General features: G+C 43.1%; 1 protein-coding gene across 3 annotated transcripts in view; it reads left to right on the top strand.

Moving 5' to 3' along the window:
• Nucleotides 1-19826, top strand: part of dtnba (dystrobrevin, beta a) — a 31433-nt gene extending 11607 nt beyond the window's left edge. For 2 of the 3 annotated variants that reach the window (XM_058392477.1, XM_058392476.1), the window contains 19 exons: nt 1676-1743; nt 2262-2342; nt 3098-3311; nt 9516-9601; nt 10277-10431; nt 10512-10617; nt 10995-11161; nt 11292-11416; nt 11692-11766; nt 12111-12197; nt 12319-12409; nt 12618-12691; nt 13251-13364; nt 13838-13934; nt 14167-14187; nt 15634-15808; nt 16140-16229; nt 16367-16417; nt 18166-19826. In XM_058392477.1, coding sequence (XP_058248460.1) covers nt 1677-1743; nt 2262-2342; nt 3098-3311; nt 9516-9601; nt 10277-10431; nt 10512-10617; nt 10995-11161; nt 11292-11416; nt 11692-11766; nt 12111-12197; nt 12319-12409; nt 12618-12691; nt 13251-13364; nt 13838-13934; nt 14167-14187; nt 15634-15808; nt 16140-16229; nt 16367-16417; nt 18166-18242 — 1953 coding nt within the window. In that variant the 5' untranslated portion in view covers nt 1676 and the 3' untranslated portion in view covers nt 18243-19826. The remainder of the gene's footprint in view (nt 1-1675; nt 1744-2261; nt 2343-3097; nt 3312-9515; nt 9602-10276; nt 10432-10511; nt 10618-10994; nt 11162-11291; nt 11417-11691; nt 11767-12110; nt 12198-12318; nt 12410-12617; nt 12692-13250; nt 13365-13837; nt 13935-14166; nt 14188-15633; nt 15809-16139; nt 16230-16366; nt 16418-18165) is intronic. The other variant, XM_058392478.1, reaches the window with a different exon arrangement.
• Nucleotides 19827-22713: the final 2887 nt, after the last annotated feature.

The following is a 22713-nucleotide window of genomic DNA, read 5'->3' as shown; positions in this document are numbered from 1 at the left end:
ATACGCCATGATCATGACGGAAATCTTAACACAGGAAATGATTCGACCAATCAGAATCCAGAATTCTGTGTGTTTCCTTTTTTCTACTTTTTTTTATGCGCAAATGAATTTGTTCTAAAATGGGAGATGGACAGGTGATGATTGCATCAATAAATGAATAAATGAGTGACGGAAAACCGAATAAATGATAAGTAAGGGCGACCGGTGTGTGTGTGTGTGTGTGTGTGTGTGTGTTTTTCACAATGCTGTTGCAAGCTCATGTGTGCTTCTTTGTCTCTGGTGATTATAATAAAGGCTCTTGGGAAACTCTTAAATCCCCTCAGGAATGTGTGTGTGTGTGTGTAAAGATTTATCACCGAGCAGTTTTTTGAAGGCACTCAGAGAAGCAGGACTGTGCGCTTCATGTAAACGTGAGATAAAAGCTCAGTGTGTCGTGCTCCAACACGAAACCAGTTCCTTTACACTGCTGTTAATGATTAATGTCATGAATTACTGAACTCTCAGCCAGACACACACACACACACACACACACAGCTGTCGCTTCCTGTGTTTGTACATTTGGGTTGTTTAAAGTGACTCTTACATGTTATATACACAACAATCAGGCATAACATTATGACCACCTGCCTAATATCGTCTTGGTCCCCCTTTTGCTGACCCGCCCTGCACTGTGTATTCTGACCCCTTTCTATCAGAACTTCTTTGGCAATCTGAGCAACAGTAGCTCGTCTGTTGGATCGGATCACACGGTCCAGCCTTCACTCCCCACGTGCATCAATGAGCCTCGGCCGCCCATGACCCTGTCGCCGGTTCACCACTGTTCCTTCCTTGGACCACTTTTGATAGATACTGACCACTGCAGACCGGGAACACCCCACAAGAGCTGCAGTTTTGGAGATGCTCTGATCCAGTGGTCTAGCCAGACAATTTGGCCCTTCGTCAAACTCACTCAAATCCTTACGTTTGTCCATTTTTCCTGCTTCTAACATGAACTTTGAGGACAAAATGTTCACTTGCTGCCTAATATATCCCACCCACTAACAGGTGCCATGATGAGGAGATCAGTGTTATTCACTTCACTGCTCACGGTGTTACGGCTGATCATTTGGTATATTTGGTTCTATGTGTAATTTATATGATCAGACACTCCGCGTCATACTGTTTCAGGAAAGTAATCAGGGACGATATGATGCCATGAAGCAGAGTCACTCTAGCGCTGATGCATTTCCGATTACTCCACATCACCTAATGTTTTTATTCCCCTTCTACCACAGTTCTGTCACTTTTCATTACACTGGTTTAAAATCATTAAAGAATGACGCATCATGCTTGTTTTTTATATTTATTTTTTATCCATTCGGTGTTACCATTGCATGCCATGTTACAAAGAAAGCTTAAAAAGCCTCAATTCCTCTTTAATCACCGACACTGGAGACTCCTTTCATGAACGTCTCCTTAAAGAAAACTTTATCTCAACAGATCAGACTCTGTCAATGAGCCGTTACCATAGAAACGAGAACCTATGGCTTAAACTATAGGATTAAATCTGCTACACAAAAAATAACTGACCGCCTTCTGACCAATCAGAATCCAGCTGTATGGTGACATGTGCAGACATTTATACAGTCATGAAATGAATTCTCTCTCTCTCTCTCTCTCTCTCTCTCTCTCTCAGGATGATCGAAGACGGAGGGAGGAGAGGAAGGACGATGGCAGACAAGAGGCAGATCTTCACGGAGATGAGTGAGCGCTCAGTTTTCACATTTCAGTTATATGATTAAAAGTGACAGGAGTTTCAGGATACTTTGATTTACAGAAAGGAAATAAAATGGATTTTATTCTGTTTACTTCGTAATTGTAGAAAGGTCACAATATTGGTGATTTCTGACGCAAGCGTATCGTGACTTAATTGACCGCGATAAAGATATACGCTCGCGTCACCTAGCACTACAGTTTACTGCTCTCAACTGAGGCATTAACAATAACTCTGTTTATTTTGCCTTAAAGCTATATTACTAAAATTACTTATTAGCAGTCATCTGACAAGATTGCTTAAGAGTAGTTTGTATGATGTAGCTAAGCAGGTTGTCATGGTAACCATGAGGGCTTGGACCGCCCTCTAGCGAACGTGTTTTGTTTTTTTAAACGCCAGTGGACATGGACAGCACTGTTGTCTTGACTGTTCCACAAGCACTGTTGCATGCTGGGTATTGTGGTTTATTGTTTGTACAATGAGGACGTTTTACACTCGCTCGTTTCAGAAGCCCAGAATTTCGACCTGATCCGACTCTCTACGTATCGCACGGCCTGCAAGCTCCGCTTCGTCCAGAAGAAATGCAACCGTGAGTACGAGCTCAAAGCACCACAGCACCGTGACGTGAAACTGCACCAGAAAAGAGCTTTTATACTCATAGGGAACAGTAATGAACGCTGTAAGCTCCGCCCACCTGAAGCAGACATGCCATGTCAGATGTCCCTGATTCCACAGATTTCTTTATACCAGAAGTTTCAGGTTCTAGTTGTCCTGCATTTATAAAATTCTCTAATTAGAAAGATATTCTAGAGAAGGATATGAAGGATTTATTTTTATAATTTATATTCAAATAACATCCGATATTTCTGGTCTTTCTCTTCACAGCGAAATAAATGTTTTAACAACAAATGCGTAAATATTTGGTTTTGTTTATGCAAATGTTTGCCTATTTAATTGGACGAAGCTTCATTTGCATATAATAATTTCGTAAATATTTCTAACATACGTTCATCCCATTTTTATAAATCGTGAATTTAAGGAGAGAATTATTTTGTTATATTTCTACTAATGAATGTTTCTTATTCATTGTTATCATATAGGTGCAGTAGGAGATGATTTTAAAAAATATTTCTTAATTGTAGAAATCACCTGGAATGTAAACAGACCATAATAAAAATTAAAAAGATGCTTTTAGCCTCAGTAAAGATGTATTCTGTGGAAGAGGAAATCCGTTACAGGATGCCAGTTTGTGTTTGGACACGCCTCCTGTCAGTCATTTCATAGACACTCTGTGGGTCTGGGGGCGGAGCTTCATAAATGTGGGTAATGATGTTGATGTTTCAGTGCACCTGGTGGACGTGTGGAACATGATCGAGGCGTTTCGGGACAACGGCCTGAACACGTTGGAGCATAGCACCGAGCTGAGCGTGTCCCGGCTGGAGACCATCGTCTCGTCCATCTACTTCCAGCTCAACAAGCGTCTGCCCACCACATACCAGATCAACGTCCAGCAGAGCATCAGCCTGCTGCTCAACTTCCTGCTGGCTGCACATGACGGGTCTGTGGACGCACCTCACCTAGCTGCGCATGCTAAGCACCTAGCTGCATTAGCGAATCACCTAGCTGCATTAGCGAATCACCTAGCTGCATATGCAACTCACCTAGTTGCATTAGCGAATCACCTAGTTGCATATGCACCTCACCTAGTTGCATTAGCGAATCACCTAGTTGCATTAGCGAATCACCTAGTTGCATATGCAACTCACCGCGAATCACCTAGTTGCATTAGCGAATCACCTAGTTGCATTAGCGAATCACCTAGTTGCATATGCAACTCACCTAGTTGCATTAGCGAATCACCTAGCTGCATATGCAACTCACCTAGTTGCATTAGCGAATCACCTAGTTGCATTAGCGAATCACCTAGTTGCATTAGCGAATCACCTAGTTGCATATGCAACTCACCTAGTTGCATTAGCGAATCACCTAGTTGCATTAGCGAATCACCTAGTTGCATATGCAACTCACCGCGAATCACCTAGTTGCATTAGCGAATCACCTAGTTGCATTAGCGAATCACCTAGTTGCATATGCAACTCACCTAGTTGCATTAGCGAATCACCTAGCTGCATATGCAACTCACCTAGTTGCATTAGCGAATCACCTAGTTGCATTAGCGAATCACCTAGTTGCATATGCAACTCACCGCGAATCACCTAGTTGCATTAGCGAATCACCTAGTTGCATTAGCGAATCACCTAGTTGCATTAGCGAATCACCTAGCTGCATATGCAACTCACCTAGTTGCATTAGCGAATCACCTAGTTGCATATGCAACTCACCGCGAATCACCTAGCTGCATATGCAACTCACCTAGTTGCATTAGCGAATCACCTAGTTGCATTAGCGAATCACCTAGTTGCATTAGCGAATCACCTAGTTGCATATGCAACTCACCGCGAATCACCTAGTTGCATTAGCGAATCACCTAGTTGCATTAGCGAATCACCTAGTTGCATTAGCGAATCACCTAGTTGCATTAGCGAATCACCTAGTTGCATATGCAACTCACCTAGTTGCATTAGCGAATCACCTAGCTGCATATGCAACTCACCTAGTTGCATTAGCGAATCACCTAGTTGCATTAGCGAATCACCTAGTTGCATATGCAACTCACCTAGTTGCATTAGCGAGTCACCTAGTTGCATTAGCGAATCACCTAGCTGCATATGCAACTCACCTAGTTGCATTAGCGAATCACCTAGTTGCATTAGCGAATCACCTAGTTGCATTAGCGAATCACCTAGCTGCATATGCAACTCACCTAGTTGCATTAGCGAGTCACCTAGTTGCATTAGCGAGTCACCTAGTTGCATTAGCGAATCACCTAGCTACATATGCAACTCACCTAGTTGCATTAGCGAGTCACCTAGTTGCATTAGCGAGTCACCTAGTTGCATTAGCGAATCACCTAGTTGCATTAGCGAATCACCTAGTTGCATTAGCGAGTCACCTAGTTGCATTAGCGAATCACCTAGCTGCATTAGCGAATCACCTAGCTGCATATGCAACTCACCTAGCTGCATTAGCGAATCACCTAGTTGCATTAGCGAATCACCTAGCTGCATATGCAACTCACCTAGTTGCATTAGCGAATCACCTAGTTGCATTAGCGAATCACCTAGCTGCATATGCAACTCACCTAGTTGCATTAGCGAATCACCTAGTTGCATTAGCGAATCACCTAGTTGCATTAGCGAATCACCTAGCTGCATATGCAACTCACCTAGCTGCATATGCAACTCACCTAGTTGCATTAGCGAATCACCTAGTTGCATTAGCGAATCACCTAGTTGCATTAGCGAATCACCTAGTTGCATTAGCGAATCACCTAGCTGCATTAGCGAATCACCTAGCTGCATATGCAACTCACCTAGTTGCATTAGCGAATCACCTAGCTGCATATGCAACTCACCTAGTTGCATTAGCGAATCACCTAGTTGCATTAGCGAATCACCTAGTTGCATTAGCGAATCACCTAGTTGCATTAGCGAATCACCTAGCTGCATATGCAACTCACCTAGCTGCATATGCAACTCACCTAGTTGCATTAGCGAGTCACCTAGTTGCATTAGCGAATCACCTAGTTGCATATGCAACTCACCTAGTTGCATTAGCGAGTCACCTAGTTGCATTAGCGAATCACCTAGCTGCATATGCAACTCACCTAGTTGCATTAGCGAATCACCTAGTTGCATTAGCGAATCACCTAGTTGCATTAGCGAATCACCTAGTTGCATTAGCGAATCACCTAGTTGCATTAGCGAATCACCTAGCTGCATATGCAACTCACCTAGTTGCATTAGCGAGTCACCTAGTTGCATTAGCGAATCACCTAGTTGCATTAGCGAATCACCTAGCTGCATATGCAACTCACCTAGTTGCATTAGCGAATCACCTAGCTGCATATGCAACTCACCTAGTTGCATTAGCGAATCACCTAGTTGCATTAGCGAATCACCTAGTTGCATTAGCGAATCACCTAGTTGCATTAGCGAATCACCTAGTTGCATTAGCGAATCACCTAGCTGCATATGCAACTCACCTAGTTGCATTAGCGAGTCACCTAGTTGCATTAGCGAGTCACCTAGTTGCATTAGCGAATCACCTAGCTGCATATGCAACTCACCTAGTTGCATTAGCGAATCACCTAGTTGCATTAGCGAATCACCTAGCTACATATGCAACTCACCTAGCTGCATTAGCGAATCACCTAGTTGCATTAGCGAATCACCTAGCTGCATATGCAACTCACCTAGTTGCATTAGCGAATCACCTAGTTGCATTAGCGAATCACCTAGCTGCATATGCAACTCACCTAGTTGCATTAGCGAATCACCTAGTTGCATTAGCGAATCACCTAGTTGCATTAGCGAATCACCTAGTTGCATTAGCGAATCACCTAGCTGCATATGCAACTCACCTAGCTGCATATGCAACTCACCTAGCTGCATATGCAACTCACCTAGTTGCATTAGCGAATCACCTAGTTGCATATGCAACTCACCTAGTTGCATTAGCGAATCACCTAGTTGCATTAGCGAATCACCTAGCTGCATATGCAACTCACCTAGCTGCATTAGCGAATCACCTAGTTGCATTAGCGAATCACCTAGCTGCATATGCAACTCACCTAGTTGCATTAGCGAATCACCTAGTTGCATTAGCGAATCACCTAGTTGCATATGCAACTCACCTAGTTGCATTAGCGAATCACCTAGTTGCATTAGCGAATCACCTAGTTGCATTAGCGAATCACCTAGTTGCATTAGCGAATCACCTAGCTGCATATGCAACTCACCTAGTTGCATTAGCGAATCACCTAGTTGCATTAGCGAATCACCTAGCTGCATATGCAACTCACCTAGTTGCATTAGCGAGTCACCTAGTTGCATTAGCGAATCACCTAGCTGCATTAGCGAATCACCTAGTTGCATTAGCGAATCACCTAGCTGCATATGCAACTCACCTAGTTGCATTAGCGAATCACCTAGTTGCATTAGCGAATCACCTAGTTGCATATGCAACTCACCTAGTTGCATTAGCGAGTCACCTAGTTGCATTAGCGAATCACCTAGCTGCATATGCAACTCACCTAGTTGCATTAGCGAATCACCTAGTTGCATTAGCGAATCACCTAGCTGCATATGCAACTCACCTAGCTGCATATGCAACTCACCTAGCTGCATATGCAACTCACCTAGCTGCATATGCAACTCACCTAGCTGCATTAGCGAATCACCTAGTTGCATTAGCGAATCACCTAGTTGCATTAGCGAATCACCTAGTTGCATTAGCGAATCACCTAGTTGCATTAGCGAATCACCTAGTTGCATTAGCGAATCACCTAGTTGCATTAGCGAATCACCTAGTTGCATTAGCGAATCACCTAGTTGCATATGCAACTCACCTAGTTGCATTAGCGAATCACCTAGTTGCATTAGCAAATCACCTAGTTGCATTAGCGAATCACCTAGTTGCATTAGCGAATCACCTAGTTGCATTAGCGAATCACCTAGTTGCATTAGCGAATCACCTAGTTGCATTAGCGAATCACCTAGCTGCATTAGCGAATCACCTAGCTGCATATGCAACTCACCTAGCTGCATTAGCGAATCACCTAGTTGCATTAGCGAATCACCTAGCTGCATATGCAACTCACCTAGCTGCATTAGCGAATCACCTAGTTGCATTAGCGAATCACCTAGTTGCATTAGCGAATCACCTAGCTGCATATGCAACTCACCTAGCTGCATTAGCGAGTCACCTAGTTGCATTAGCGAATCACCTAGCTGCATATGCAACTCACCTAGCTGCATTAGCGAATCACCTAGTTGCATTAGCGAATCACCTAGTTGCATTAGCGAATCACCTAGTTGCATATGCAACTCACCTAGTTGCATTAGCGAGTCACCTAGTTGCATTAGCGAATCACCTAGCTGCATATGCAACTCACCTAGTTGCATTAGCGAATCACCTAGTTGCATTAGCGAATCACCTAGCTGCATATGCAACTCACCTAGCTGCATATGCAACTCACCTAGCTGCATATGCAACTCACCTAGTTGCATTAGCGAATCACCTAGCTGCATTAGCGAATCACCTAGCTGCATTAGCGAATCACCTAGCTGCATTAGCGAATCACCTAGCTGCATATGCAACTCACCTAGTTGCATTAGCGAATCACCTAGCTGCATTAGCGAATCACCTAGTTGCATTAGCGAGTCACCTAGTTGCATATGCAACTCACCTAGTTGCATTAGCGAGTCACCTAGTTGCATTAGCGAATCACCTAGCTGCATATGCAACTCACCTAGTTGCATTAGCGAATCACCTAGTTGCATTAGCGAATCACCTAGCTGCATATGCAACTCACCTAGTTGCATTAGCGAATCACCTAGTTGCATTAGCGAATCACCTAGTTGCATTAGCGAATCACCTAGTTGCATTAGCGAATCACCTAGTTGCATTAGCGAATCACCTAGTTGCATTAGCGAATCACCTAGTTGCATTAGCGAATCACCTAGCTCCCACATAGCAGACGGGTCTGGGCCAGATCTGGCATTAAGCCGGCACTGCTGGCTGAGTTCTGGCATGGCAAGTGGTATGTCAACCAGATGTGGACCAGGTCTGGCAGTGATGGCACTGTTTATATGATGGCATGCCAGGTGTGGCTCAGTTATGGTTTGGTTTATGTGGTGTGGCCCAGTGCTGACCAAAGGGCCGTCATTCTTTGTGGTATGTGGGCCGATTGTAAGTGCATTGTGTGGGCCAGATCTGGGCCAGACCTATTTTGCTATCTGGGCTGCATTAGCGAATCACCTAGCTGCGTTAGCGAATCACCTAGCTGCGTTAGCGAATCACGTAGCTGCATTAGCGAATCACGTCAACAAATTTAAGTTTCTTTTCATGTTGACGATGTCCAGCTGTGGGTGAGTTTAATTCACTGAAATGGCTGGAAACTCTGTTATCATACACAGCTTTCAAACACACACAAGGACAAAGTCATTGAGGACCACAACTAATGCCGAGTTCACACTGCACGATTTTCACAGTCATCGGATCACTGTTGCTTTCACACTGCACCACTATCTGTGTTAGCATTCAGTCAAACTGCATTTCGCAACCGAAATAATAAAGAAATAACGCAAGATCACACGTGATGTCAGAGTTCTCGCGCAAGACTGGAAATTAATCCCTACAAAATGTTTGTGATCCAAATGGTCAGTGCGGGGAACAACTTGTGCTGTTGCTCATGCGGCTGGTCAAGCAAATGTTTCTGCTTTATTTCTGTTTGATGTAAATGTAAAGCGTATTTATTCTGATATAATTATATTTAAGACATTTTTTTCTGATAAAAACCTATAAACTCTATTAAAATATAACACTGTGCTCTAACTGAAGCCATGCTTGCTGATATTGTGGTCTATAACTCCTCCCCAAACTGACCGCTGCCCTGTATGTTTCAGTCAGAAGTCCTTTCACACTGCATGCCTTTGAGTCGCCGACCGGTCCAGATATTTAGCATGCCAAATATTTCAGTGTGAACTCGGCATAACCGCCCCCCCTCCCCCCCCGGTTCAATTTCCAGTTTTTATAAACATTTTACCTCATGCCTATAGGTTAAGTCTAAGAGAAACAAAATATGTTCTGTGGCCATGATAGTGACTGAAGTGTGTGTGTGTGTGTGTGTGTTTTGCAGTGAGGGCCAGGGCAGTGTGACGGTGTTCTCCGTTAAGGTGATGTTGGCGACACTGTGTGGAGGGAAGATCGTGGATAAACTGCGCTGTGAGTGTTTCCTTCACACCAGTTCACAACAGTGTGTACAGCACACCGTCGCCCCCTAGTGCACAACATGAACACTGACTGACTTTAAACTCTTATTTATAGTCCAGCTGTGGGTGAAGTTAATTCACTGAAACGGCTGTAAACTCTACACAAACACACACATGGACAAAGCCAGTGCAGACCACAACTAATCCCCAACAATGCTTTTGACTCAGTACGCTTTCTTCTCTCTCTCTCTCTCTCTGTCTCTGTCTCTATTTCTCTCTCTCTCTCTCTCTCTCTCCCTCTCTGTGTCTCTCTCTGTCTGTCTCTATCTCTCTGTCTGTCTCTATCTCTCTGTCTGTCTGTCTATCTCTCTCTATCTCCATCTCTCATATCTTCATTAAAAAGCATTACAGTAGCGTCTTTCATCACCGAGTTAAACATGAACAATGACTCATTAATCCTGTCTGTCTAACGCTGGCTTCACATCTGAGTGTGTGGCAGAAGAAGGAAAAATGGCGTCAGAAATCTGTCACATATCGACATGAACAGGAAGATTCACCTCCCGATGGCGTTCATTTAAAAATGTCAAGTATCGACTGCCATGTGGGCCTCGAGCTCTAGACTTGATGCAAATGGTGTCATATGTTTATGCCAGTATTGTATGTGAAGTTGAGTGTGTGTGTGTGTTAGATATTTTCTCTCAGATTTCTGACTCTCACGGAGCGATGACCATCTCCAAATTCGACCTCTTCCTGTTAGAGGTGCTTAAACTGCCGTCCGCCGTGTTCGAGGGTCCGTCCTTCGGTTACACACAGCACTTTGCCCGCTCCTGCTTTCCACAACAGGTACACACACACACACACACACACACACACACACCAGGGTACCATAAAGGCTAAAGTGTGTGTGTGTGTGTGTGTAACAGAAAAAGGTGATGTTGAACACGTTTCTGGACACGATGATGGGTGATCCTCCTCCTCAGTGCCTCGTCTGGTTGCCCCTCATGCATCGCCTTGCTAATGTGGAGAATGGTATCTCTCTCTCTCTCTCTCTCTCTCTGTCTCTCTGTTTGTCTCTTTCTCTGTCTCTCTATCTGTCTCTCTATCTGTCTCTCTCTCTCTATTTCTGTTCCTCTCTCTGTTTCTCTTGCTTTCTGTCTCTCTCTCGCTCTTGCTCAATTCTTTCTTGCTTTCTCTCTGCCTCGTTCTTTCACTTCATCGCTCGCCCCGTCTCTCTGACTTGCTTTTGTCTTGCTCTCTGTCTGTCTCCCCCCTCCCTTCTCTCTCTTTGTTTCTCTCTCTCTCTCTCTCTCATCCTCTCACCCCTCTCCCTCTTTCTGTCTCTCTGTCACTCTCTCTCCCACCCTTCTCACCCCCCCTCACCCCTTTCTCTCTTTCTTTCCCTCCAGTCTTACACCCGGTCAGTTGTTCGTACTGCCGCGGGGAGAGCATGGTTGGTTTTCGGTACCGCTGCCAGCAGTGCTTTAACTACCAGCTGTGTCAGACCTGCTTCTGGCGTGGTCATGCCAGTGGAAACCATAGCAACCAACACCAAATGAAGGAGCACTCGTCCTGGGTGAGGATGTCATCCATCACAATCCACCAACAAAAGCTCTCATTTCAATACACAGATTTGCTGCGTGTAAGGGTCTGTAATGTCTGTGTGTCTGTGTGTGTGTGTGTGTGTGTGTGTGTGTGTGTGGTAGAAATCTCCTGCTAAGAAGTTGGGCCATGCCATTAGTAAATCGTTTGGGTGTGTACCAAGCCGAGAACCCACTCACCCCATCTACCCCGAGGACCCGGAGAGACCACTTGACCTCTCAAACATTGTGTAAGTGTGTGTGTGTGTGTGTGTGTTGAACCAATGTGTGTTTTACAGAAACTGATATATAGGTGCTCACTCTACTAAAGAGTTCTCTTTCTTTGTGTGTTGTTCTGACTGCCTCTCTCTCTCTCTCTCTCTCTCTCTCTCTTTATCTCTCTCTCTCTCTCTCTCTTTATCTCTCTCTCTCTTTCTCTCTCTCTCTCTCCTTGTTGCATAAATGTAATAATTAGTGGATTATTTGTGTATATTTTAAACGTATGTGTGTGTGCCGTCTCCCTTAGTCCACCCCGTCCTGTTCCAAACAATGTGACTGTCTCAGCACCGCCCCCTTCTGGAAGCCCCGCCTCCAGCCAAAGGTGAGTTAACCCATCTCCAACACCTTATCGTGTGTGTGTGTGTGTGTTTGGTTACTGTTTAAATACTCAGCAGCATTGAAGAAGGACACGACCAAGGTGACAAAGACATGATCACACACAAACACTTGTTAATCATTAATATAGAGATGGAGAGTGTGTGTGTGTGTGTGTGTGATTAAAATTATGTTTGACATTTTAACACCAGTGTGTGTTGAAGTCGTTCGTCATGTTCGCTCACCTGTTTGTTCTGTGTGTGTTATTCATTTCATATTGTGTGTGGTCTTGTTTTGCTGTGTTTTTTCTAAATCGTGTGTGTGTGTGTGTGTGTGTGTGTGTGTGTGCAGGGTGCCGGGTATTGCTGCTGCTCAGCGCCTGAATGAGGAACACGCATTGATTGCAGCTTATGTGAACAAACTGCAGTCTAGCCCACGGTGAGTGTGTGTGTGAGAGAGAGGGAGACAGAGAGAGACTGGGAGTAAGTTAATGAACATGAGAAGCACACACAACTGATTTATTTTTAACCCAGATCATTCAAATTGTGTGTGTGTGTAGTGCTCTGGACAGTCCCAGCCGAATGGACGAGGAACACAAGTTGATCGCTCGGTACACAGCCCGGTTAGCATCAGACCCTACAAACAATGCTGTAAGATACACACACGCACACACGCGCGCGCGCACACACACACACACAGAAGAACATGCAAATTCTGTGCATGTAACCTAGCTTAACTGTCAAAGATTGATCTTAATCCATAGCGTGTTAGAATTTGTGATTTTGTTCTTGTAAAACTAATCAACACCTTCTGACCAATCAGAATCCAGAAGTTCATGTCCATGCTCTGTTTTCTCAGAGATCTCCAAAGCTGGACTTGGACACTAACAAGCACCAGAGACAGCTCATAGCAGAACTGGAAAACAAAAACAGGTAGAGAGCCGCTGGAGACCATTCTCATTTCATTTGTTTCTTACACAATGGTGTGTTATGTAATGGTCAGCAGCTCCTGGTTACACAGCTTCACTTGACTATATACAGCATGAAAGGACACTATGTATAATCACACTCTCTGATGTCACCCAGATGACCATGGGTTCCCTTCTGAGACATGTTCCTTCATCATACACTATATCATCAGATCATTGAATTCAGGGGTTGGGCTCGGCCCCTTAGTTCCAGTGAAAGGAACTTTTAATGCTTCAGCTTCATACCAAGACATTTTGGACAATTTCTTTGTGGGAACAGTTTGGGGATGACCCCTTCCTGTTCCAACATGACTGTACACTAGTGTTCCCACAAAGTTGGGAGCATGGAATTGTCCACAAATGTCTTTCACTGGAACTAAGGGGCCCGAGATCAACCCCTGAATTCAATGATTTGGAGGGGTGTCCCAATACTTTTGCTAATATAGTGTATCATGTCAGGGAGTTCTTCTTTGCCGTCATAGCCTCAGGCTTGCTCACTAGAAAGTGTGTGTGTGTGTGTGTAGAGAGATCTTGCAGGAGATCCAGAGGCTGCGTTTGGAGCACGAGCAGGCGTCCCAGCCCACTCCAGAGAAAGCTCAGCAGAACCCCACACTGCTGGCTGAACTACGGCTGCTCAGGTCACACTCACGCTACACACACACACACTCACGCTACACACACACACACACTCATGCTACACACTCACGCTACACACACATACACACACAGTTTAAACTTTACATTAAACGTAGTTATAAACAGATAAAAAGTATAAAACACGACTCTTTATAAATTGCTTGTCTTTCGTCATCTTTTCATCCTGTCTCTTCCTGTCACCGTCTCACTCTCTTGCCCTGTTTCTCTCTCTTTCTCTCTCTCTCTCTCATGCACTCCTTTTTTTCTCTGCCTCTCTCTCATGCAGTCTCTCTTTGCCTCTCTCACTCTTCCTCTCTCTGTCTTACTCACTTGTTCCATCTCTTTCTGTCTCTCTCATTAAAATAAAGAGGAAGGAAGCACTTCCCAGTGTCTTGTTATAGGGACACTAAAAGTATCCCACAGAGTTCTTAAGCTGATGGAGTGTGTGTGTGTGTGTGTGTGTGTGTGTGTGTAGGCAGAGGAAGGATGAGCTAGAACAGAGGATGTCAGCTCTGCAGGAGAGCAGGAGGGAGCTCATGGTGCAGCTAGAGGGACTGATGAAACTACTGAAGGTACACACACACACACACACACACACACCTTCATTATGCAACCACTAGAGGGCAGTATCCATCTTCCTCTTCATGCACCTCTCTCTCTCTCTCTCTCTCTCTCGCTCCATTTTTCTCCTGTTTCTTCTCACACATTTCTGAATAACGAGCTAGATCATTACTTTCTTCTTTCACTCGTTTTTTCCTCCCTCACCCTGTTCTCCTTCTTCTGCTTTTCCGCCGCACGCTGTAGGAAGAGGAGCAGAAACAGGCTGTAAGTTTCTTCACTCTGATTTTGTGTGTGTGTGTGTGTTTGTGTGTTTTAGCATGTGATTCAAAGCATTGTTTGTTCCTGTGAAATATATTTTATATAGCACATTTAAGGAGAGCAACCACAGTTGGTCCAAACTGCTGTACATATGGTAATGCCATGTTAATAAAAATCATAAGAAATAATTTAATAGAAGCTTTAAAGAGCCACTAGAGAAAAGGCTCAATCACGCTCCGTCTCAGTACGACACTGGGGACAGATGGAAGTCGGTTATAAGACCTTAGTGTCCTGGTACGAGTGTAAGGATATAACGCAAGGTCAGCACTGTACTGTGGAGCAAGACCAGATAGAGCTTTATATACATAAGAACAGATTTTCTTATTTAACAGGAAGCCTCCAGATGTTTTGGACTTTTTTTGACTTGAAGCTTCCCTTTAACAACAGCAATGAATCTGTTTACCAAAAAAAGTCCATTTTTGAGATGATAAAATATCTAATCGACCCTTAGAGGCAGAGGAAACAAGCCTAAGATAAATACTTCGTTTTTACTTTTCATTCAACTCCAGAGACGGCATTTAAGGAGGGACTTCGAACGTCTGCCGCTATTTGACCTAACTGCTTAGGGAGAAAATAATAGGAGAGATGGAAAAACTACAGACAGAGGAAGTATATAACATAAAGGGAGAGCAAAAACGGACCCAAGATGGAACCTTGAGGAACACCACAAGATACAACGACGTAGAAGGAAAAAAAATCCCTCTCCTGAAAAAGTTCTGTCTTTTAGGTAAGAAGCAGCCCAGTACACCCTGGATGCCATCCACGGAGTCAGGTCCAATCAAAACAATCCAGCACACGTGGTCCAGTCAAGTTAGTGATCTTTAACCAGGCAGATTCCCTGCTAACGCCTGGCTGGATCTTGTCCAGGAAATTCAACTCTCACATTCAAATAATCTGTGAATAAACGTCTTTGAAATATCAGTCTGGAAACACTCCTGTAGCTATTGTGTAAAGCTGGATGAAGTTATTTTAATCCAAGGCTGCACGATGCATGTTGAAGACTTATTAATAATAATAATGCCTGTCACAACCGAACCGACGCTTACACAAACATCTTTCAGAAGACGTGCAGGAAGAGCATCCATCATACGGCTGGCGCTCTTCATCATCTAGGAAATGAAATCAGCATGTTGGTACAATAACTGAGCAGAAGCCATCCCTGTGGTGGATCAGGCAGGATAAAGCCGACAGAGCGAGAGGAACGGAGCACACAGTTAATCGTACTGAACAATACTTTATTCAGATCTCAGTTCGCTCTGATTCTCTCACACCCCATAGTTACATTTCTTCCACTTTCTCTTTAGTTTCTGCTCAAACGCCAGGACGTAATAAACACTGCCATGTGTGTAATGTTGTGTGTGTGTGTGTGTGTGTGTGTAATGTGTTTCTCAGGCCCAGGCAGCAGGCACTCCTCAAACCTCTCCCAGCCACGCCGCATCTCGTCCAATCCCCATGCCCGTTCGCTCCACAGGCTCCACGCCCACACACACTGGCCACGCCCCCACATATGTGTCTCAGGACTCTTTGGCCGGAGTGGGTGGAGACGTACGCGAGGCTTTTGCTCACGGTGAGATGGAACGAAAATATTCCTTCTTACTTTCTCATATCTATTATTGCTGTATCTCCATGTGTCTTCTCTCTCTTTTTCTGTCACTGACCCTCACTGTCTCTCTCTCACTCACTCACTCTGTTGCTTTCTCTCTCTTTCTCTCTCTGTCTCTCTCTCACTCTATCGCTTTCTCTCTCGCTCTCTCTCTCTGTCTCTCTCTCTCTCTGTCGCTTTCTCTCTCTCTCTCACTCTGTCTCTCTCTCTCTCTCTCTCTCTCTCTCTCTCTCTTTTTCTCTCTCTCTCTCTCTCTTTCACTTTCTCTCTCTCTTTCTGTCTCTCTCTGCTTCAGGAGCACGTAGAAACCTGCGTAACGATCTTCTTGTGGCAGCAGATTCCATCACCAACACAATGTCCTCCTTAGTCAAGGAGCTACACACTGGTAGGAAAACACACACACACACACACAGCGAAAACTCCAGCTCTCCTATAACCACACTGCGCTGTTAGACTGATTTATACACACAGCTTAACCACAAAGCGTCTCATTCCTGCGCTCTGTGTTTTGTGGCTCCGCAGAGGAAGACGGAATGGAGGAAGACGAGCGACTGAGGAACGGAAAAGACCGAGGTACACCCCACCACACCCTCCAAATTAAACCTCGATATATTATTAATCTGCACTTCACACATACATCACTTACACTACAGCTATTACACACACACACTCGTCCTCATGAACATAAATCTCCAAACGATTTCACTGAAAAATATTTAACCTAGGGTGTGGGGTGTAGTGTGTGTGTGTATATATTAAAATTGGCTGGAAAACTACAGAGCAGTTCATAAATAAACCGAAGTTCTGGCTCTGTGCTCAAAGGAACTGAAATGAAACAGTGACTTCAAGGACAAAAATCATTTCCATAGTTTATATTCTTCAGAAATTTCATACCTTCCTCTCAAATCCTCATATTATCCGTATGCTCCTCCCATCCGAACATGGCGTGGTTAGATCCCAGAGTTCAGAACAAAGTTTTTTGTGACACAAAGAACCAATCCCTGGTCCACATCAGGAGATATCAGCCCTCAGTAACGTGATGGCTTCAGTATCTTGTTGCTTCCTGTATCCGCTAAGAACAGGAATATTTTGGTTACTGATGTCTAAAATCACTGCAGATCCTCTACCACACTGAAGCGCTGTGATTATCTCACCTTCACGGTGCGAATGCTTGCACCAGGAGCATCACGCGGCTAAATATATTCCTACGCCTGATCAGCTCCTCGTTTGGAACTGTTCCCGAACACCAAATTCGCTGATTACCGCATACCAAAACCAGCGAAGAGATGAAGCCAGCGACACAATGCACAGAGATAACGATTCGGAAAGTCCATTTCCACATGAAAGCGAACCTGAGATCATAAGCCCCGCCCACACTCATGGCTAAAGCATTTCTTCTTTTTTTTAAACGTCTTAAAAAATTTTGTCTGCTTATCCAAAGTAACACAAAATCGCCACAATCCATTTTTCAGATGTCGGTCATTGTCAGACGAAAGCGAGCGTCCTGTTCTTTAACCTCCGTCCCTATTCTAATGAAGTGTCCTGCTGCTTCCTGGCTGTAGTGTAGTTAAACCTGCGCTGTGATGTTTACAGCCCATAGCTAGTGTCTGTGTGTATTAGAGAGCTCATTATGCCTTAATTACTTGTTAGTATCAACGAGGGAGCTGTTTATGAGCACACAGAGGTTGTGTGGGATGTGGAGTTATTTTTCTTTCCCCCCCTACTTACTTCCTGTCTGGTCAGAGAGAGATCAGGCAGCGCTTTATTGTCCGGCTCTCTGACTGTGAACCAGCCTCATTACATTACATTATATTACAGATACTCTGCTTTCCTCCCTCATTACAAAGACATGAATGACTAAATTGTGTATGATGGGTTGACCCCTCGTCCACCCCGGGTGTCCCCTGCCTATTCCCTTAGGATAGACTCCAGGCTCTGTGTAGGATAAATGCTACAGAAAACGGATGGATGGAGATATATATATATGTATATGTTTTGGATCTTCATCCTCTTATGAGCTGAATTATTTGTTTACTAATCCCAAATAAAACCACTTATCGTCTAAATCTATTCCTCTTATGTAATCGAAATCTAAAGATGTTAAAGGACATAAATAGCTGCAGCGAGGCCATGTTGGTTCTGGCGCTGTGATCCAGCACACTGGGTATGGAGCACACGCCTTCTAGGAGAACTTCACTGAAAGGGGTCTGACTGTTTATCTATTTATAAAAACACAGAACACAATTGTAGCCATTTTGCTTTCTCCGCATATAGTGTGACAGGAGGCGTGGCCTAAAATTCGAGGCTTGATTCCATTTCAGGTGCGGCGGTTGGACAGGTGAGAGCGATGCCTCAGCAGACTCCGCCCAGAGAAATGAAGCGCTCTGTTCACACATGACGACAACGACGTAGGAAGAAGCACGACGACGACGGTCTGGCGTCAGCCAATCAGAGAAGAGTTTCAGGAGCCACTGTTTATAACTGATGCTATCATTTTTGAATGGAAGATCCTGTTGTTGTTGTTTTTTTTTCTTTGGTTTGTTTGTTTGTTTTCAATAATAAGCTCAGTTTGATTTTGTTGAAAGCTAGAAGATTTTTAAAAAAAACTACTGATTAGGCCCCCGGACGTGGGACGTAGGACGAGGAGCGAAGGTTTTGGAAAGTTTTGTGCTATGGCCAGAGTAAAGACGTGAAGGAGGAAAGAGTGATGAGATGCTGAAGGTGAAAAGAGAAAGTGATGTGAATAGAGCAGGTCGCTGATACGTGAGGAAAGAAAGCATGATGTGTAGTTTTAAGGACTGAACCATTTAGTGCTGTTAATTTATTTTATGTTAAAACTTTTTTTTGGATGTGTTTGTGATTCTGATTTTATTTATTTTCATCAGACAGCTTTTAAGCTCTCGCAGGTGTACATGTCAGAGGAGGTCTTCATGATCGTAAATCTTGGGGCTCCAAGCCTAGTTTCAGACTAAAGTATTCATTTTAATTTGTACTTTTTTTTTTATTTAGTCTAAGGCTAGACATAATCCGTGTTCCATTCCGGATGGAGCTGATTCACTGCGCAGCGTGCTAACAGGAAATCAACAGCGGCAGGCATCGTCATCACTGATCATGATCATCTTTACTTGAAAACGGATTCTGATCTAGTGGCAGCTATTTTATTTTCTTGGTGCTAAGCACAACTAGACTATTCTTAGTGTGCTTTCACACCCACTGATCCATTCGCAGGGCCTGAATCAGAGTGAAATTGATTCGTTCGATTCCTTTGCGGTCTGGTTTGTTGTCTGAAGGGCGTGAAGAACTGAAGTTGAAGAAAAAAGCTAAAAACAAAGTACCCAAACATGGAGCTGATGCGAAATAAATGACCGCATATTTCTATAAACAGAGTCGATTCAGAGTCAAATCACTTTCTCATTAAAGATCACTTTCCGCAGTGAGTCGATTCAGAGTCAAATCACTTATTTTATTATTATTCAGAGTTTATTTCCTGCAGCGAGTCGATTCACTTTCTCATTAGAGTTCACTTCCATTCAGTGAATCGATTCAGAGTCAAATGAGACAGAGTTATCATTTTTGAAGAAACTCTCGCTGTAATCGAACACGCCGCCTTTTCCCTTGCATAGCACGCAGAAATCCCACCTGCCTTGTGTTTGGAAAATTTAGCCCTGTGAAGTATCTGATCATGGATTCACTCCTCTTGTGCTTGAGTTTGTGTAAATATTCAAAGTTCTAGAAGATTTAGTTTTATAGAAGTTATTTTCGGTACAGAAAAGAAGAAGGACGACTGAATATACACGTACTGTGTTGGATCAGGACTCGTACCCATGTAGTTCTGTAGTTTTTATTCAAGCACTGTTTTGCAGTTGCTCTCACACACACACCTGATCTGCTGTGCTGTGTACCTTTTATACAGGTGTGTGTGTGTAAGAAAGTGCGTAATGCTGGATTGTCACTATAATAAAGCTGCTTTTTGTTACCTGTATCTCAAGTGGAATTGTGGGAAATTTTTTATTTCTTAGCCTTTCATTGCATGTACTTCTGCCAAAACATCTTGCGGTGTTTCCCGTGTGTTTACTATGGCTTTATTTTTTTATATTCAGTAAAATATTGCTTTATCACAAACACACACACACCTCTATATATATTTGTTTTAGTATGCTTATTAATACCTTCCATGGACAGAATTATTAACGACGGTAATTATTTAACTATATTACACTTACATCTAAAAAGGTCCTCATAAGGTCACAGTAGTCAGGTAATCATGGTCTTATGGGGACAATCGGTCCCCACAAGGATAGCGGATAAAGTGGTCATCTCTTGTGATCTTTTTTTCCCCTTGCAATTGTTGAAAAATCTCATGTTTCAGGTTGTTTTAGACGTCACAATCTGGAGGTAACAAAATATTTCAACGTCCAAAAGACGCTCAGATGTTTCCTCCCAACACCCCCCCCCCACTCTGGCTGTTTAATATCGTTTAAGTTTTGTTTACCCTCTTACTGTACAGATTATTTTCCTTTCGAAAACAAAATCCCAGCTCTGATTGAAATCTGATCCTCTGTTTGAATAAAGAGGAGAGGAAATGGGCCTCGACGTGTCGGGCTGCTGAAGGAAAAACGGAAGTTTATAGAGCTTGTAGAGCTCCATAGTGATTCCTTATTAAGCGGAATGAAGAGTAAATGCAGTCTAAACGGGAGACCTCTAAAGGCCTGACCACTTTTTGATAAGAGCTGATCAGGAATCCAGTTCTTTTTTTCCCCCTGCTTTATTTGCGTACGTTTCGTTTGTGTGGTTAAAAGTGTGCGAGAAAAATGTTCGCTAGTCCCTGGTGCTTTATTTTAAACAAGAACAGTGAGATTTACGACGATGAAACGGAATAATTTTCGCCTCACATCATGAACATTTTTCCCCCAGTTTCCACTCTGAGTGCTTTTTAAAAAAATAAATGGAATGTCCTTTTTGTGTGTGTGTGTGTGTGTGTGGTTCGGGGGCTCATGGTGCCGGCAACCATCAGTTTTGTCCTCCTCCGGTCTCATGATCGCCGTACAGATTTTCAGTGTTTCATTACAAACGAATCAACCCTGTCTCTGATTTGTCAAGCGTGTCGAGAATAAAATCTATTTTTAAAAGGAAGTCATTTCGTCCTCGTTCTCTTTTTAGCCTTTCCTCCTGATTGACCAGACCCTGTTTTGTGGGTACCTCTGTTCAGCATTGTGTTCATGTGTGATGTCACACTCTACAGTTGTGGTTAATGGCTCATATGTTAGTGTAGATACTCAGGTTTTCACTGTGTATTTTATTGTGAGAGATGACACGATACTCAATACACAGAAACCCAACGTTGCTCTGACTTGCTGTGATAAAATAACGAATGTATGTTAAGTCATAAAAGCAGTGAGTCGATTCAGAGTCGAATCACTTTCTCATTAGAGTTCGCTTTCTGCAGTGAGTCGATTCAGAGTCGAATCACTTTCTCATTAGAGTTCACTTCCATGCAGTGAGTCGATTCAGAGTCGAATCACTTTCTCTTTAGAGTTCACTTCCATGCAGTGAGTCGATTCAGAGTCGAATCATGTCTTGAAGTGAGTTGATTCAGAGTCAAACCACTCTCATTACAGTTCACTTTCTGTAGAGAGTCGAATCACTTTCTCATTAGAGTTCACTTCATTCAGTGAGTCGAATCACTTTCTCATTAGAGTTCACTTCCATGCAGTGAGTCGATTCAGAGTCAAATCACTTTCTCATTAGAGTTCACTTCATTCAGTGAGTCGATTCAGAGTCGAATCACTTTCTCATTAGAGTTCACTTCCATGCAGTGAGTCGATTCAGAGTCGAATCACTTTCTCATTAGAGTTCACTTCCATGCAGTGAGTCGATTCAGAGTCAAATCATGTCTTGCAGTGAGTTGATTCAGAGTCAAACCACTCTCATTACAGTTCACTTTCTGTAGAGAGTCGAATCACTTTCTCATTAGAGTTCACTTCATTCAGTGAGTCGAATCACTTTCTCATTAGAGTTCACTTCCATGCAGTGAGTCGATTCAGAGTCAAATCACTTTCTCATTAGAGTTCACTTCATTCAGTGAGTCGATTCAGAGTTGAATCACTTTCTCATTAGAGTTCACTTCCTGCAGTGAGTTGATTCAGAGTCGAATCACTTTCCTGCACTGTGTGTTAAGTCATACTGATTGAAAATAAGGTGAATCTACATTCCTGGTGAACTGCGAGTTCGGGGTTAAACTCTGTCAGGATTCCTGCTGGGAAATTTATAATTGATCAGGATTTGTATATTATTATGTCACACTACGCTTTTCTGAGATATTGTGCTATCTTTATTATTATTATTATTATTATTATTATTATTATTATTAAATTCTATATAAATGGATTATTTAATTAATTTGAAATTTTTTAGAAAGTAACTGCTACTTTGATAAGATTAATCTACATTTTTTATAAAAAATTTACAATTTTTTTTACCTTTAAATATTTTAATTGCATTAATTGTTTATATATTTTTATAAATAAAATATTTTCAAAATTATTTTTATAGACATTTAACTGTTCAATTTTCAAAGAAATGTATATTCAAGAGCCAAAATGACTCTTCACATCAAACAGCATCACACAGGAAGGATAAACTGAGGTATGTACTGTAACATGACCTGTTCATTAAAGCAGCGGGGTGTAAAGTTCGTCTGTGAGGTGAAGAGCAATATAAAATGTACAAATCAAATCCTTGTATCCTTCTGTGTGTGTGAGAGAGAGAAAACACAATGGTTGTATATGGGGGCGGAGCTTATTTGTGTACCACTAATCTGAACTGAGAAAAAACAACTTGTTAAACACTTAAAGCGACGAGCTGAGTAA

The sequence above is a fragment of the Hemibagrus wyckioides genome, linkage group LG06 (genome assembly GCF_019097595.1).
Source record: "Hemibagrus wyckioides isolate EC202008001 linkage group LG06, SWU_Hwy_1.0, whole genome shotgun sequence".
NCBI lineage: Eukaryota > Metazoa > Chordata > Actinopteri > Siluriformes > Bagridae > Hemibagrus > Hemibagrus wyckioides.
The sequence above is the reverse complement of the archived record's forward strand: the minus strand, read 5'-3'. Positions and strand labels throughout refer to the sequence as shown.